Source organism: Eriocheir sinensis, chromosome 59, assembly GCF_024679095.1.
Source record: "Eriocheir sinensis breed Jianghai 21 chromosome 59, ASM2467909v1, whole genome shotgun sequence".
Taxonomy (NCBI): Eukaryota; Metazoa; Arthropoda; class Malacostraca; order Decapoda; family Varunidae; genus Eriocheir; species Eriocheir sinensis.
Window position 1 is genome coordinate 2,017,297 of NC_066567.1, and position 17,178 is coordinate 2,034,474.

The window sequence follows — 17,178 nt, forward strand, 5'->3', positions numbered from 1 at the left end:
TTTTCTTCGCACCGTGTTTGACTACTGACTCGTTATTGGTGGTGTTGCTAACTCGTACCTTTGATATATCAGGTTTCATAAATTACAAAAATGAGCAATTACACACAGCTCTAATAATGTTGCCTGATCTATTTACTAATGCTAAACCAATAACAAATCCACCGACAAAATCGTTCAATGGTGACTCTGGTAATGAGAATAGACTAGTCCAATCAGAAGTCGCTATTTTGAGAGTCACTGTCTTGGACCAATCACAGCACTGCCTTAGCACAGAGGGAGTCAGTTCTGGGTGGATGTCCGAGTGTGCGGGGTTTTGCGGTTAGTGTTTGGGCCGTGTGACGCGAAATATCGGCAATTACCAAACCAGAAAAAGAAGAGGGAGTCAGTTAATTACTTGGACTGTCACAAACTATCACAGCAAAAACGAAGCCTCAGTAGAAACAGATTCGTCCGCTATGAAGACCAGGATTGGTGTAAGATAATGTGAGAGGGCTCGTTAGGTAGTTTTTTTTTTTTTGTCTTAACAGCAACAGGTAGATGATTGGGCTTATATACTGCGCATTGTCTGTATGTTATTGTCATCCGTGTGTGTGTGTGTGTGTGCAGGGCCGGATTATCTGTGTCAGAAAGCCTCTCGTTAACTGTGCAGGGTAAGATAATGGAAGGGGTGGGTGGGGGGAGGTCGTTAGGTAATAATCATTGGTTTCTTCCCTAATAACAAGTGAATAAGTACGTAAGGCATTCCCACAGGTCCCCAAGCTTGTTTTGGCGGAGAGGGGGAGTATTGTCAAACACAAAAAAATGACCTAACTGGAGTAGTCTCGCCTATGTGGCAGGCCAATAGCGTATGTAATAGGATGGCTATTATAGTATGATCAATGTAATATTGTCATGACAACACAAAGTGGAAAGATTAGTGCTGCATCACCTGTATCTCGCAACAACACACAGCCCCGCAACACTGATGGAGGCCATGAAGGCGACAGCAGCACCAATCACCACCAGGCAGATGGTGTTGAGTCGCAGTGCTTCATGAGGGCCCTTGATCGTGGTAGTGTTGTGGCGGCGGTGGTGGTGAAGGGCAATGCCAGCCAGACCGTGATGAAGGAGGGCTGACGTGTCCTGCACTTTCTCCTGCTGTTCTTCCTTCCCAGTGCCGGCTGTCACATCAAAAAGTGGTAAGTGAAGGGTGTTGAATTGGTTTAAAATTTACTCTTTCTGCCTCGTTTCCTTCTCTTATTTATTATTAACCAATTCTGCTATTTATGTGTATTTATTTTTATTATTATTATTATTATTATTATTATTATTATTATTATTATTGTTACGAATGTGCTGTATGTGAATGATTGTATGTGTAATGTGATGAACTTGTAGCATGATGCAATGTTAGCTCAGCATGGTGCAACTCTACTTGTTGGGACAAGAGAGACAGATGGGCAGGAAGTGCTGAGTCGGCAGTGGGGAGCAAGGGTGGCTGAGGAGTTGTAGGGGAGAAGACGCGTGTCTGGGCTTGAGAGAGTGTTGAGCTGCTCCGCTCGCGAGCTGTGTGCATCTGTGTGTGCGTGACTGCCGTGCCCCTGTACTGTGCCTGATTAACTGTTCTGTGCCCTTGAAAGTTGCTGTACTCTGTGAGGAACCTGTCATTAAACTAGAACTTAGTGTTCAACGTGTATCCTTTGTGCCCTGCCCCGTTCCTGCTCCCCTCGGTGTTCCGTGTGGGCCGCTGTGAGTGACTGGTGCCCGTGTGGCTGTTCTGGTGGGGATCACGCCGCCTGCCTGCCCGTGGATGGTTGTGGTAGGGGGTGGTGTAACACTTGGTGTCAGGAGTGGGATAAGTGAACAGTGAAGCGCGCCGAGTGTCATGGCGTCCCCCAGTGATCGCCGTGAGGGTGAGGAGACGGGCAAGGCCGAGGCTGACCCGGGTGAGGTGAAGCCGGGCCAGATGGAATTGTTCGCTGCCATGCTGGCCAGTCTGAGGCAGGAATTGGATCAGAGGGCAGACGAGAGGGCACACGAGCAGGCACGCCATCTTGCCGAGGTCCTCCAGAGCAGTCTCTCGTCCCTGAAGGTGGAAACCCAGCAGTACACCGACCAGGGCTGCGACAGCGCGAGGAGTGAACGGCTGGAGGAGGTGCGGACCCCGGAAGGCGAGGTCCGAGGCCTGAGGGAGGCGGAGAGGCAGCTGCGAGAGGTGGCACCGCCGCACGCGGAGGAAGAAGGCTCAGTTCTGGCAGGAAGCGCCTATCTGGGGCTCCTGGCAAGGACTCCTGGAGCCTGGTAGCGTCGTGGCGGAACCAGTAGCTGCCGCAGGAGGTTGGGCCCCCGCCTCGTTGCCTCCCTCTCCTCCATGCCAGCTGGTTGCAGGTCACGTAGTCCACTCTCTCCCATGGCAGCAGCGAGAGGTGGCAACGTGCGGGAGGAACAAGAAGCGTCACGTGCTGGCGGGTGCACGGGTGGCGGACTGGCGGGACTCCGCGTGGGGCCCTGGCAGCCTGGTGGCGTCGTGGCGGAGCCGGTGGAGGCTGCAGGAGGCTGGGGAGCCGGGTCCAGCTGGTGCTGGAGTCGGACCCATTAACTCTGCCTCGTTGCCTCTCTCACCGCCTCCCTCTCCGCCATGCTGGCCGGCTTGCAGCCCACGTGGTCCGCTGCGGCCCCTCAGCCTCCCGGCGCTCAGGGGGCCGGCGAGCACGACGGGAAGCTGGCATGGGAGGCTTAGCCCAGTTCAAGATGCCAGCTGCTGCCCAGAGCTGGGGCGAGGATGAGAAGGCGCTGCTGCTGACGACAGCGCTACGGGGCTCAGTGGACGGGCCCGGCCGCTTGGTGGGGAGCGCCGAGAGGACCTAGGACGCGCCACAGAGGCTGTGTGGCGTCGCGGGCACTGCGTGCAGTCTGAGGGCCCAGTGGAGGCTCGTATCGGCGTAGGCAGCGCTTTGGAGCGCCGGCCGATGGACGTCGCCGATCGAGACGAGCCCTCGACTACCTGCCGCAGGGCGAGGCCTGTGCCGACCGGGGACGGGAGCTGGAGAGGCTGCGCGGACAGGCGCCTTTGCTCCCGAAGGTCGGCTGTGCAGAGGTAGTCGCGGCGGAGCGACTGCACCTTGCCCCGGGGACGGAGGCCAGGAAGGTCCTGTGTTGCCGGTCGGATGCTGCGATGCCAGCGGAAGGCACGGTGGAGTCCACGGAGGGCCTGCAGCTGCCTGATGGTGTGGCAGCCGGACGGAGTCTCGAAGGAGCGGGACGGTGCTGGTGGCTAACTCCTCCGACGAGGCTCGGAAAGTACCCGCTGGTGCCAAGCTGGGCACCTGTGAAGAGGTGGAACAACGAGAGGAAGCGTCGGTTCGGCGCACCGGAGCGCCGCTCACCTGACGGAGGCGCAGACGGAGAAAATGCGCCACACCCTGGCCCAGTACGCGGACGTGTTTAGCAGGGGTGACTTGGATCTGGGCTGCACGGGGTTGGTGAAGCACAACATCAACACGCGTGCCGGCCAGGCGGGAGGAACTGCAGCGCCGTCAACGAGCTGGCGGCGCAGGGGGTGATGGAGCGGACAGACTGTCCGTGGCCCTCAGCAGTCGTCCTGGATATGAAGAAGGACGACACAGCGCTTCTGTGAGGACTGCCGGGCGCTGAGGGACGAGACTGGCGAGGACTCTCACCCCTGCCGTGGACCGACGACGCGCTGACGAGGGCCTTGGAGTTCGGGGCCTTGACGATGACCAGCGGCTGGGCCGCCCCGCCCTGCTATGACCTCCGGGGCCGGATGGCGAAGGTGAAGATGAAGGCAGCGTCGATGGAGGGTCTCTGTGGCTCGTGGGGGGGCTGTGGCAAGAGGGGCATAGGTGCAGTCGGTGCCTGGGCGACCGGCTGACCCCCCGCCCGCCCCAGCCGCGCTGGACTGTGGTGCCCAGCCCACCGCTTGAGTGCCTGTCCCAGGGTCCAGGGACGCGGCGCGGGCGCGGGCGCGGACGGGCTGGAGAGGAGTCGACTTCAGACCAGCGTGTTGCCAGGGAGAGACTAGCGGTTTGTAGCCACGACGCGTACAGTGGGACACCGGGGCTGAGAGTGCTCGGCATGGCCTGACCTGGAGGGGCAGTGGGCTCGTATCGGTGTAGGCAGCTGGTGGAGCGCCGGCCGATGGACGTCACCGATCGAGACGTGGAGGCCAGCCGGTGTCGACTGTCCGTCCGCGTCACGTGGAGCGGATGATGTGGAAGAGCCCACTGAGGACTGACGGCTGGTCGTGAGGACAGACTGATTTATGTGTATTGCGACGTGAGCTTGCCCGTCACCTTCTGGCTTAGCAGCGGCACTGCAGGAAAGCCTGGCTGAGGTGCACCGACGCGTACGGGGGCAAGCTCAGGTGGCAGGCCAGGGCATGAAGGAGATATACGACGGCGAAGAAAGACGGCCCCCAGCAGGGCGAAGGGGGATGGTCAGAGGTCGACCAAGGGCCGAACGAGAACATGGGCGGAGCGAGCGAATCGGCAGATGTCAGTGACGACCCTGAGCAAGTACCTGGGTCCGACGACGCCGCTCTGTGCCACCGCCCGCCTGCGCCGCCCGCGCCCCAGCGCGGCCCTCGGCGAAAGAGGCGTCGGCCGGGATGGTTTAAGAGACTTTAGTGATGTCCCAGGGGTTTTGTTTGTTGAATGTTGGGGCAGGTCCAGCTTGCCTTCCTTCTGAAATAGTGTTACAGATGAATGTGCTGTGAATGATTGTATGTGTAATGTGATGAAACAAGAGACCTGCCAGTCACACCGGCCCGGAGCAGGAAGTGCTGAGTGGGGATCACGCCGCCTGCCTGCCCGTGGATGGTTGTGGTAGGGGGTGGTGTAACATTATTATTATTATTATTATTATTATTATTATTATTACTAGTAGTAGTAGTAGTCTAGTATGTACATCATTTGTTATATATTAATTTATGTATGTATCTAGCCTACTTATCAAATGATACACAGTCATCCAGGGACTAGGGGAGAGAGACCATCTTTAGTTCATTACATCCATGAGTAATCCATTCCACCTCAACCTTTCCTTTGTTCACCAAGGTCATGTGACCCTAACAAAGTATATGGGCATTATTTCAGAAAAATATACATCTTACTGTGGTGACTGACACTGATTTTTGCTAGGTTTGATGTGCTATTTATCCGATAACTTTACAACGAAACCACTCATTTCTCGTTTTAGAACACACACACACACACACACACACACACACACACACACACATGGTACGTAGTAGGCTAGTGATGGGCGATACTCGATTTTTTCATTAATCGATTATTTCGATTATTTTTGTGGTCATTAATCAATTGGTAATCGATTACTTTTCGATTACTTTCACCTTAAAATATGTTATATAGTGGTATATTGCAGGACCGCAACCAGAGCTGTGGAAAGGGGTGGGGGGGGGGTCTTTTTTCACTAAATGTGGATCTTCATACCCAGTTGAAGAGGGATCGAAAGTGGTGAGCGAAGCGAGACAAATCAGCTGGCGGTTCGGGGTTTTGCAAAACTGGCATTTCTGGGTTTGTTTTTCTGCTCTCATAACGAAACCCTTGAACTTTTCATCCCAGTATTTCGTTTTCACTTTCTCAGAAAATGGACTCTTTAGCAAATGGGGGGGGGGCGTCCGACCCCTACCCCCTAGGTACGGTAGAGTATAAAGCAAGGAGTTTAGAGAAGGAGAGTTAATATGGTGCCCGCGAGATTGAGGATGCGTACTATATAGTTATTCAAATGGCACCTAGATGGCAGCACCATGTCTGACAGGGTGAGGAGGTTAACGGCCGTACCATAAATCAACCCTCTCGACTATCGAACATCTGCTATTTTCTTCTACCATAAAACTCGAAGTTTTTTTCCGGAAGGGAAGGGAATTAAGTGTGTGTTTATACCTTGCAAAGGGAAGTAAGGTGTGATGGGCAGGGGAAGATCTCTGTTACAGTAGTCAGTGTCACAACACACCACGTAGGGCCAGGACCTGCGCTGCTCAGCCATGTGCAGGTTCAGACACTGCAGGGAGTTCCCACTGCTGCAGGGGAGATACAAAGGAAGGAGGAGAGAGTGATGGATTAGTGGTATGTTTAAGAAATGCAGTGGTTACTCCTAGACACTGGAAAATGTTTGGTTAATGTGAGTGAAGAAATTCCTGGCTTACTTGTATCTCATACATTATTTGATAATGACTTTTTGTTATACTGAAGAAAGGGATTGGTTACCACACACTAAAATGGTAGGTTACTCTAATGGTGAAGAAATTCATGGTTTATTCTCATAGTGAGTCATGATGTGCACCACTTTTGAATTAAAAGAATTAAAGAACTTTAGCCTACATAGTTGGTAGAGTGAGAGATAGACAGCACAGATGTACTTAGTAATAGAATGACAATGAAGCCTTAGTCAGATGGTGGAAAATTCTGGTCAAGGTCGTGGGCACGAGACCAAGTGATGTTGCGTACGTAGACGCAACATCCAGTTTTGGATTAAAATTTAGGCTGCAGATAGTAGGAGGGAGCAGAGTAGAGATTACAGTCAATATTCCACAGAATGGAAATTAGTGCAAAGACCGCGTATGTTGCAGAAACTGATAAAAAGAAAGTTAAAGGAGTTATCAAGACATTACTTGTGGTCGGTACCGTAAAGGGAGTCCGATCTAGGGGTATTTATGGTCCTCCCCGCAGATGAGAACTCCAAGGCTTGGTTGGCCATAACGAATTTTGAATAAATTTTGAGGAAGTGGTGTGTGTGTGTGTAGCGTGTATGTAGTGTGGTGTGGAGAGTAAGATGATTTGTCTTTAGAGAGCATGCTGAACTACTCTCTGGTGTTAGCGGGAAACGGAAAGTGAAGGCACGGGAAGGGTCTTGGATAGGCTTGCAGCACCCCCTCGCCTCTCGCATATACCTCACCGGAGTAGCTTGCGCCCGATTCGTTAGCTGTTTGACTGCCTACTCCCTCCATATGCTTTCGGTCTTTCATCTTCGAAGCCAAGAGCGAGTCCAAAGACGTGTTCTTGGCAAATAATGTGCCAAAACACACAAATTGATCGCAATCGCAGCAAAACAACGTCTCGAAGCCATTGTTTAGTTGTGGGCTGATGCTCATAGCCGAATCGACCAAGTGACTGTGTGGAATTAGAAGATTTAAATTGAAGAAGGGGAGAATGGTGAGGACAATTTTAGAATTATTAGAACAGCCTAATTTAGAGGTGATGTCAGCTTTAGAATAGAAGTAAAGTTAAAGAACGAGTAAAACCAGAACCTAGTTCAGTCCTTAGGCCATGCCTTAAGATTAAAGAAAAAAAATCATGAGACGATTAAAAATAACAATGATACTGATGAACAAATGATGAGCGATTTACCAGCACATACAAAGGTTGATGGGGTGTGGGTGGATCAAAGGGAGCTTCAACACGTAATAAGATTAGCCTACGGGGAAAAAAAATGTCCTGCTCATATACGGAGGTAAATCAAGATAGCTCAGTTGACCCTTGCACGATACGTCTGCAGGTGTTGGCCGCGGTGGATCAAAACAGCAACTTTTTGTGCCTGCCTGCTTGTGGCAAGTGTGTGTGTGTGTGTGTGTGTGTGTGTGTGTGTGTGTGTGTGTGTGTGTGTGTGTGTGTGTGTGTGTGTGTGTGTGTGTGTGTGTGTGTGTTATATATATATATATATATATATATATATATATATATATATATATATATATATATATATATATATATATATATATTGTTAGGCCGGACGTGTTACTTGGGTTCCGTGTCGCCGTCGGGAGACTCCGTGGGAGGGAGATATGTAAACACTTCGCACAGCTTCTGTAGTTTAATATTCTTCTTTAGTAGTACACTTCACTTTGACTCTTCACTTACCACTAGCTTACTATGACTGGGACTGGGACTCTCTCGCCCTCTTCTCCTATATATATCCAGAACAGTACAGTCTAGAATGTTACAGTATATTTTATTTCATACAACAACATGTAGCAAAAAAATATGCGAGTTGGCAACACTTCCCGCCTGGCGCCACGGGGCGCGGACGGCTCGCCTTGCTCCCCGCCCCTTTGCTCGTTTCTCCGGGAGCCTTCTAGAGGCCTATGGTCGCCGGGGGAAGCTTCCAGCACAACAATATATATATATATATATATATATATATATATATATATATATATATATATATATATATATATATATTGTTGAGCGGTAGTGTTCTTTTTGCAGTGCTCGAGGAACACCCTCAGTTTATATCCAGCTGGTAACGCTGTGTCTGCCGCCATCTTGCATGCATTAGGATCTCAATACCTCAGCACACTATGAAGTATCTATATCGTTCTATCTGTATCTATCTATATATCTATATCTATCTATCTATATTGTATCGATCTATTTACCTATTTATCTATAATTATTATATCTATCAACCTGTATCTATCTATTGACAGATAGATAGACACGGAGATAGATAGATAGATATTTTTATTTTTATAGATCCCCATCCCAATCCCTGTCCTAGACTGGTTTCGTATTGTATCATCAGCGCTTAGGTATTTATCTATTACAGCGTCACCTGTCGTCATGTTCCATATAGCTACATAAGATCCTCGCCTCACTTTCATGGGGGACGTGGCCAACACTCATCGACCTCCCTTTTTTTTTTTTTTTTTTTTTACTAGTAATCGTCATGTTACTAAAAAACCACGGCAAAAGCAAGATTATTGAATATAAAGTAGGTAACAAATTAACCTTAACAGAAATTTAAACGACGAAGCGGAAAGGAGCAGGAAAGCGTGATCAAAAATTTAAAAACAGTTAACACAGGACAGCGGGGAGCGGCGACCTGTGGCCAGTTGATTGATAAGTTACCTGGAGGTGATGCAGCCGCGGGTGATGGGGTGCGAGCCGTCGCGGTGGTCAAAGTGTTGGAAGTAGCAGAGTGAGGTGGTGGTGCAGGAGGTCACCCCCGCCGCGGCACAGTCAGCGGTGGAACACTCGCAGCGGATCAGCGGCACTGCGCGGGAACAAGGAGTTAGCGAAGTTAGTCTGGGTGAATAGGGAGATACGAGAGAAAGGTAGGATGGGAGGAGGTGAAGGTAAAGAAGGGATAATACAGGGTAAGGTGGAACAGTGGGACGGCATGAAGGAAGGGTAAAAGGGAGGAGAGGATGTGAGAGGAAGGAGGGAAGAACTTAAAGCCAGGTGGAGCAGGCGAACGGAAGGAAGGAAGGAAGGAAGGGAGATGAAGGTGTGTATGTTACGTGGACCGTGGATGGGTGAAGATCTGTGTTCCTGGATAAAGGAAAAGAAAATAAGAAAAAGCTGGATGAAGGGGAGGGAAAGAAGGCAAGGGAGAGGGAAAGGCTGGAGGGGAGGACAAGGGAGGGGAAACAAGGAAAGGAGGGTAAAGGGTAGATAACTGAAAAAAGAGGGAAAAGGGTGAAGGAAAGAAAGGGAGAATAAAGTGCGAGATGATTTAGGGAAGGAAGGAAGGAAGGGAGGGCGAGGGAGAGGTTCATATGGCGAACGAAAGGAAGAAAAGGGGAACGTCTGGAAGAGAGGATGTGAAGGGAAGGGAGAACAGAGAGGTGAGGGTGAGAGGGAGTGAACGGTGGAAGGGAGGATGAAGGAGTATGTAGATGAAAGGGTGAACTGACGTAAGCGTGGAGTGAACGTATAAGTGTGTGTGTGTGGGAGGGTGAAGGGACTGAAGGAAGGATACAAGTGTGTGAGGGGGGTGAAGGTTAAGGAAAGTGTGGGTGAGGTGGATTAGGGAAACAGGAGAACGTTGGCAACGGAGTGTGAGGGAGAGGGAACGTAAGGATGGACGAGTAAGGGTAAGATGGAACAAGGGATGGAGGGAGGGAAGATAAGTAGAGGATGGGAAGGATCAACGAAGGGAGGCGGACGAGGGAAGGTCGAGGAACAGGAGCAGTTATGGAGGGTAGAGGTGAAGCAGAGACGGGTGCGTGTGAGGGAATGGGAGGAAGGGGAGGGAAGGGAGAGGTGTGTGAGTGTACGTAGAGTGTAGGTAGAGGAACAGGAGCAGTTATGGAGGGTAGAGGTGAAGAAGAGACGGGTAAGTCAGGGAATGGGAGGAAGGGGAGGGAAGGGAAAGGTGTGAGTGTATGTGTCTACATCGTTGCTTTTCGCAAGGAAGTTGCGAACAATTACTAAATATACATAAAAAAAACACTTGCTAAAATTATTCCAATATCTCCAAAATTTACAAAGGAAATGTACAATAACCTTACTTCATTGAAAATTAGTTGTCGCAGAATGACAAAAATCGTTTATTTGGCAAGTGACAAATATAATTTGAAAAAAAAGTAGCATAATTTTCTCCACGTAATGATGAATGGGAATTGAAAAATATTCCTGAAAATTTGATCAACGGGAAAAAATACTGAAAAGTAATAAAAATGAAGGACGTTTCGGCTTTAGTGCAGAGAGCAAGCAGCCTCGGGCACCTATTAAGACCGCTTTCACAGTCACCTTGTTTGCTTTGATCGTTAGCAATGAGCGGCGGTATTTGCCGCTATAGTATTTCCACGTAAAACTGCCCGATAGGGTAGTGGCGGCTGCGGGGTTAGCCTAGCCCCGCACCTTGCCACACACTCTCAACACCTTTCGCTTCCTCTGCAGCGGCCACTACCCCATCGGGCAGTTTTACGTGGAAATACTATAGCGTCGATCGTCGCCATTGGTAACGATCAAAACAAACAAAGTGACTGTGAAAGCGGCCCTTAGAGTGGACACGCGAATGGAGTTTAATAGATTAAAGGTAACGTTGGTGACATTCGCTAAAACTGCGCGTGGCCGCAATGCTCATCTCCCTCACATTTGCCCTTGAGCTTGCAGCGGGATGTATCACATGACATCTGGACACAGGGCCAGTGTGACATCCGGGTTACCACAGTTTACCTTCCCCAGGTTTCCTCAGGTACCCATTTATCGACCAGCCCGAAAGGGAGGATGAACAGCTGGGTGAGCCCAGTCCCGCGGATTCGTGATTACTCACATTACCTCAGAAGCGAAAGAATGAATCTTTGAATTAGAAAGTTCCCAATGTAACCGCGGATGAAGTAAAGAAAGCTTTGAAAGGAGTATTAATCTGTCAATATAAAAGTACAACAGCAGAAGAAGCCAACGCCAGCGTCAATGAACCTTGCGTGCTGGACAGGTTCATCCGTTTGTTTCCCACCCGCTGACGGGCGCACGATTACCAAGATTATAGTTATTATTACTTTGCTGCTAGTATTCACAGGATTCCTAGATCAAAAGCTCGGAATTTATGTAATTTACAAGATCGTATCAGCCCGCACTCGCTCCCAGGCATGCACCCTTGCACACACACGAAATGATGGAACTGCAAAAGCATGTTCCGCCCGCTTCGAATTTATTATTATTATTATTATTGTTGTTGTTGTTGTTGATGTTATAATGCTCCTCACGAATACATAAACAGTAAACATACTGCATTACCAACACCAACACCAACAACGCCACCACCATTATCATTCTCCAGCACCACCACCATAACCACCCCCACCACCACCACCACCATAACCACCACTACCACCACCACTATAACCACCACCACCACCACCACTATAACCACCACCACCACCACCACTGTAACCACCACCACCATAACCACCACCACCACCACCACCATAACTATCACCACCATCACCACCACCACCATTACCAGTACCACCACAGTAACCATCACCACCACCACCACCACCATAACCATCACCACCATCACCACCACCACCACCACCATAACCATCACCACCATCACCACCACCACCATTATCACCACCACCACCACAATAACCACCACCACCACCATCACCTCCACCACCACCATCACCCCCATACCAGCACCACCACAATAACCACCACCATCATCATCACCACCACCACCACAATCACGATCACTGTCACCACCACCGTCAAGAAAGGAAAATGAAAAAAACTAAAAATCAACACCAACAAACACACTTGATTAATAATGCTTTATCGGGGCAACACACACACACACACACACACACACACACACAGAGTAAGAAGAATGTCACCCCGCCACTGCAAGTTTTTTTTTATCTTGTTCTTCCTCTCTTTCTCTTTTTTCCGTTTATCTATTTTTTCCTTGTCCTTCTCTTTATCTCGGAGGAGGGCGTGACCGGCGGGCTGGTGGCGAGGTGTTGTCAGGCGAGCGTTCATAATAGGACCAAATTATCATACGTCTCTCTCTCTCTCTCTCTCTCTCTCTCTCTCTCTCTCTCTCTCGTTTGCTAATAACATAAATTATTATTAGGCACAGGCGGTATGTATGTAGACTTTTGTATTGTTTTTACTGTATGTGTAAATGATTATATGTGAATTCTTGTATTTGATATGAATGTCTAAACAATAAATTATACGGTGTCAGGTCAACTCTTAATTAACCAAATCAACTCGCACCCCTGGGTCAACTCGTAACCCTTAGATTAGTAATGCATTAAGGGATTTGTCGTTCACTCTTGGTTCAACTCAGCGTCTCACACAATCCACTATTAGGCTAATATTCTAACATAAGTCGCTCCTCCAGGCCAGGCCACCTTCATATATCAAACATCGAGCACCAGGTATCAGCTGTGCAAAGTGTGCTCCTGCATCGGCTATCGCTATGAGCTAAGTCACAAGTAAGGATTATATATATGCATAATTAGATAATACGTGTGCGATTAAGTTATTAAGTCGGTTCGTTGTCTGCAATACAAGTTAAAGCTGTAGTTCTCTTTTGAGCATAATAGTAATCGTGACCAAGCTCCTATCTAAAACTTTGTTCTTAACTATTGGAATATTCAGACCAGAGTATTAATTCTAACCATGTTAATTACTCCCCATATGAGTTATTAATGTCAGTCGTACACAGGAAAAAATCCTATCTGTTACGAGTTGCCCGCATTAATAGCTGACCGAGGGTACGAGTTAGCTCGGTTACGAGTAGACCGAGGTACGAGGTGTCTTGGTTACGAGTTGACCTGTAACCAGTTATACTAGTGTGTGTGTGTGTGTGTGTGTGTGTGTGTGTGTGTGTGTGTGTGTGTGTGTGTGTGTGTTTTTACTACCTGGTCGTGTGCATGTGTACACCACCTATAGAGTCGTGTGTATGCTCGTGTGTGTGTGTGTGTGTGTGTGTGTGTGTGTGTGTGTAGGCGGCAGAGTCCTCGCCTGTCAGGTAACGTTCATCATATGCTAATGTCTTGCGGTGAGTCACGCTGTCTCACGCTACAGGTAAACTCTCACCTGCCTGCTCCTGCCCCTCTTGGCCCTCATACCTACCACCCTCCAGCACCCTCATACCTCACCCCCCTCACCTCGTACCCACTAATGCCTCATACCCTTTTCTATCCTTCTGTAATCACTTGTATGTCTTATCCTTTCTATCTCTTCTATACCTGTCTTATATTTTTACTTCGTCTCTTCCTCCTCCTTTCCTTTTTCCTTTTGTTCTTCCATTTCTTCGGATCACTTTCCTCTTTTTTCTTTCATTTCCCTTTGCTCTCTTATATACAGTACTCTTTCCTCCTCCTCCTCCTCCTCCTCCTACTACTACTACTACTACTCTTTTTCCTCCTTTCTCCTCCTCCTCCTCCTTCTCTTCTTCCTCCTTCTCCCCCTCCTCCTCCTCCTCCTCCTCCTCCTCCTCTTTCTTCTTCTTCTTCTTCATGGTTTATTCTATCTTTTCTCCCCGCTTACTTATTTGATATCTTCCTTTTTCTCTTTCAACTGCCTTTTATCGCCTCCCCTTCCTCCTGTCACCTGTTCCATACTTCCCGTCCTCCTCTTTTACCATGTTTAATGCTAATGCTCTTTCTTCTCACCTCCTTTTTTCTTACCTTCCGTCTTTTAACTGTCTTTCATCTCCTTATACATCTCTTCCTCTTGTTTAACCTATTGAATGCGTCGCGTCCACCTGTCCACATGTTCCTCATTATCCTGGTTATTTTAGTCTCCTCACCTGTCTTAATCTATTGTACCTTTACCTGTCTTGTTACCTGTCCTGCACCTTTTACCTCTCTTCCTCCCTATCTGTTCCTTTGCCTTTCTCCATTTTCCTCCTCCTCCTCCTCCTCCTCCTCCTTTTCTGGTTTAGTTTCCTTTTTTTATTCTTTTATCTTCTTCCCTTCAAATCTTCCACCACAACTTCCTTTCTTCACCCCCTTTCTCTCTCTCTCTCTCTCTCTCTCTCTCTCTCTCTCTCTCTCTCTCTCTCTCTCTCTCTCTCTCTCTCTCTCTCTCTCTCTCTCTCTCTCTCTCTCTCTCTCTCTCTCTCTCTCTCTCTTTCCTTTTCTTTTACCTTCCTCCTCCTCCTCCTCCTCCTCCTCCTCCTCCTCCCTCTCAATCTTCCCTCATGGTCAGCGCGTAATCTTCCCACACCACAAACCTTCCTCCTCCTCCCCTCGTCCCCGTCTTCCTCCTCCTCCTCCTCCTCCTCCTATGAGTCACCCTCGGCATTATGCACGTGCTATTGGCGCCGTCAGTCAGGTGATGCATGACTTATACAGTCCAGCACACCATGGGAAAGCTGACCCGCTGACTGGGTGACTACATTCTTTAGGGCCGAAGGATGCGTGGAGACGACTGAAATTTACTAACAGATTAAGGCTTGAAGAAGGGTGATGCCAATGAGGTTCTGCTGGTATAATAACGCGGTAGGACTCTTAGTAATGGGCTTAAATTAGATATATTCAGATGCTATAAAATTTTTAGCAGCATTTGGTTAGTTAATATTCTGATGGATGAGAGGAATAGCCTTGGCAGTCATATGGTGTCCTATCTGACCTAATTGGCTTCTTGCTCTGAATCTCAGCAAGGTGACGATTGACTGACTGACTGGTCGATCTGATGGATGGTTGACTGACTGATTTAATGAATGAATGGACGGTTGTCGGACCCACTCGCTGGATGCGTGTAAGTAAGGTTAACTGACTGACTTACTGGTTGGTCTGACCGATAAATATATGGCTGACTGACTTGACTGACTAGATGAGTATCTGACTGGATGATAGACTGATTCATTTGCTAACTGGCTTACGTACTGATTGCCTGGATGACTGACTGGATGAGTAAATGACTGGGTGACAGAATGATCCAATGGATGACAAACGCATATACTGACTGCCTGGATGACTGATTGGCTGGATGGATAGACTAACTGATTAGTTAAATGGCTTACTGAGGTTTTGACCTGCTGGATAGGTGTATGACTGGTTGGTAAGATGGGTGACTGACCAGTTGAGCGATTGATTTGATGACTAGCTGAGTGGTTAACTGTCTGGCTGAGTGTATGACTGTTCAACTGACTGGCCGAGTGGTTGACTGACTGAATAGCTGGCTGATCGGATGACTGAGTGGTTGAGTGTCTGAGTGACAGGTAATCTCATCACACCTTCCCTTACTTCTCATTAAGCTTGCACCTGTTCCTCAGCCTTGTCCTTCACCTCACACTTCCCGCTTGTCCACCTGCCTTACCACCTGCCTCACCTTACCTTATTAACCTGCCTCACCTTACCTTATTAACCTGCCTCACTCCTCGCACTTCTTCACTCACCTGCTTATCCGTTTCTCTGTAAGCTACTTCTCTTACCGCGCCTTGAGGCAGATGGAAGGCGTGTATATGGGTGAAGGAAGAGGAGGCAGGGTTATGTAGGAGGTTGACTGAATAGGGAAAGAGGGAGAAGGGAAAAAACAGTCGTGCGTATGAGTGGGTGGAGAGAAGGGAGGGAAAGGAGGTTAGGGTTATTAGAAGTTTGCGTGATAACGGAAGCAAGAAAAGAAGGTGGGTGTAATGCAGATGGGAATGGTACGGTGGGTGTTTGGTGTAGCAAGAGAGGACAGGGTAAGAATCAGTGAATAAATGGTACAGTGAGAGTGGGAGAAGTATCAAAGCAAGTGCAGGAAAGGAGAATGAAAGGGTGTGGAGTCGACGTCACGATAAACTGAAAGTACTTGACACTTGGAAGTAGAGGAAGAGCAAAGTTAAGGTGGATGAATTGAGACTAACTGGTGAAGGTTCAGGACCAGAATAGTCGGAGCTGACTGTAATTCGTTCTATCGACTCCGCCAAAACAATCATCTGATGGTAGCGTCGTTCTTCTTCCCCTCGCCAGCCTATCGTGACACCCTCAAGTAGGCAGCTTCGTCATTAACTTTTCGGTAATTTTTTTTCTACTCCATATGAGTGAGAACAACAACAGTATTATTTATCTACTTTTACACCCGTCGCACTACGGAGTTTGACACTTTTTCCTAACATATCTTGTCGTATTATTTATTCATCTTTCCCGGTAACCATTTCCCGCGATGCCCCACCCGGTAGGAAGTGATGTTAGGTTTGGCTAGATTAAAGATTTTTTTAGGGCCTCCACCGTCAGGAGGCGACGTCAAGTTTAGTTAGATTTGTTAAGTTTAATTGTTTTAGATGATACTTGTGATACGCTTCTTGCGCCTCTTCCAATGTGGCGGTCAAGGTGGCGGCTCAGCTTTAGCGGCGGGAGTGTCCGCCCTCCCCAGTGTCTTGTGAGGGCTTAATGCTTATTTTTCCTCGGTTCTGTGTGTCGTGCGGACGAAACAATTCTGTCTGGTGAGTTTTGATGCTTCACGGAATTCAATAGTTTTTGGATGGGGATGAGGGGGAGGGAATTTCGGTAAACTATGATTTCTGCGGGGAATATTTGCCAGATTAAAACTCACACACACAAAAAAATGATAAGTCGCACGCCATTCTGAGACTGGGTGAAGTTATAAACGTTTACCAAAATATCAAAAACGTGTCACAGCAACGTAAAGGAACATCATGGCCGGACCGTTGCCATATAGTGTTCATTGTTTGGTCCGAGTGGCAGCGGGCACGGGGCGGCCAGATGCAGCGACCCCGGTGTGGCGTCGTATAGCATCCCCTTGTCGAGTTTTGTCCAAAATTGAACTACACATGCGCGGGCTTTGTTATTTTGTCCATTTCATTCACTACACTGTCTTTTAATAGCTTATACTAAGCTTACCTTTGATCTTATGCTAGTTTTCATGAAAAAAATGGTCAAATTCAAGATTGCCATGGACCCCCTAGCTCAGCTATTATTGAATGGAGAGTATCCCATATACCTGACCTTCAATCCAAGGA

At 48.4% G+C, this 17,178-nt stretch overlaps 1 protein-coding gene across 1 annotated transcript in view; it reads right to left on the reverse strand.

Moving 5' to 3' along the window:
• The window catches only part of LOC126985357 (uncharacterized), a 28,307-nt gene that overhangs the window by 4,984 nt on the left and 6,145 nt on the right, over positions 1 to 17,178 (reverse strand). The window contains exons 2-4 of the mRNA XM_050840131.1: positions 8,871 to 9,015; positions 5,907 to 6,043; positions 929 to 1,160 (exon numbers count right to left, since the gene is read on the reverse strand). Coding sequence (XP_050696088.1) covers positions 929 to 1,160; positions 5,907 to 6,043; positions 8,871 to 9,015 — 514 coding nt within the window. The remainder of the gene's footprint in view (positions 1 to 928; positions 1,161 to 5,906; positions 6,044 to 8,870; positions 9,016 to 17,178) is intronic.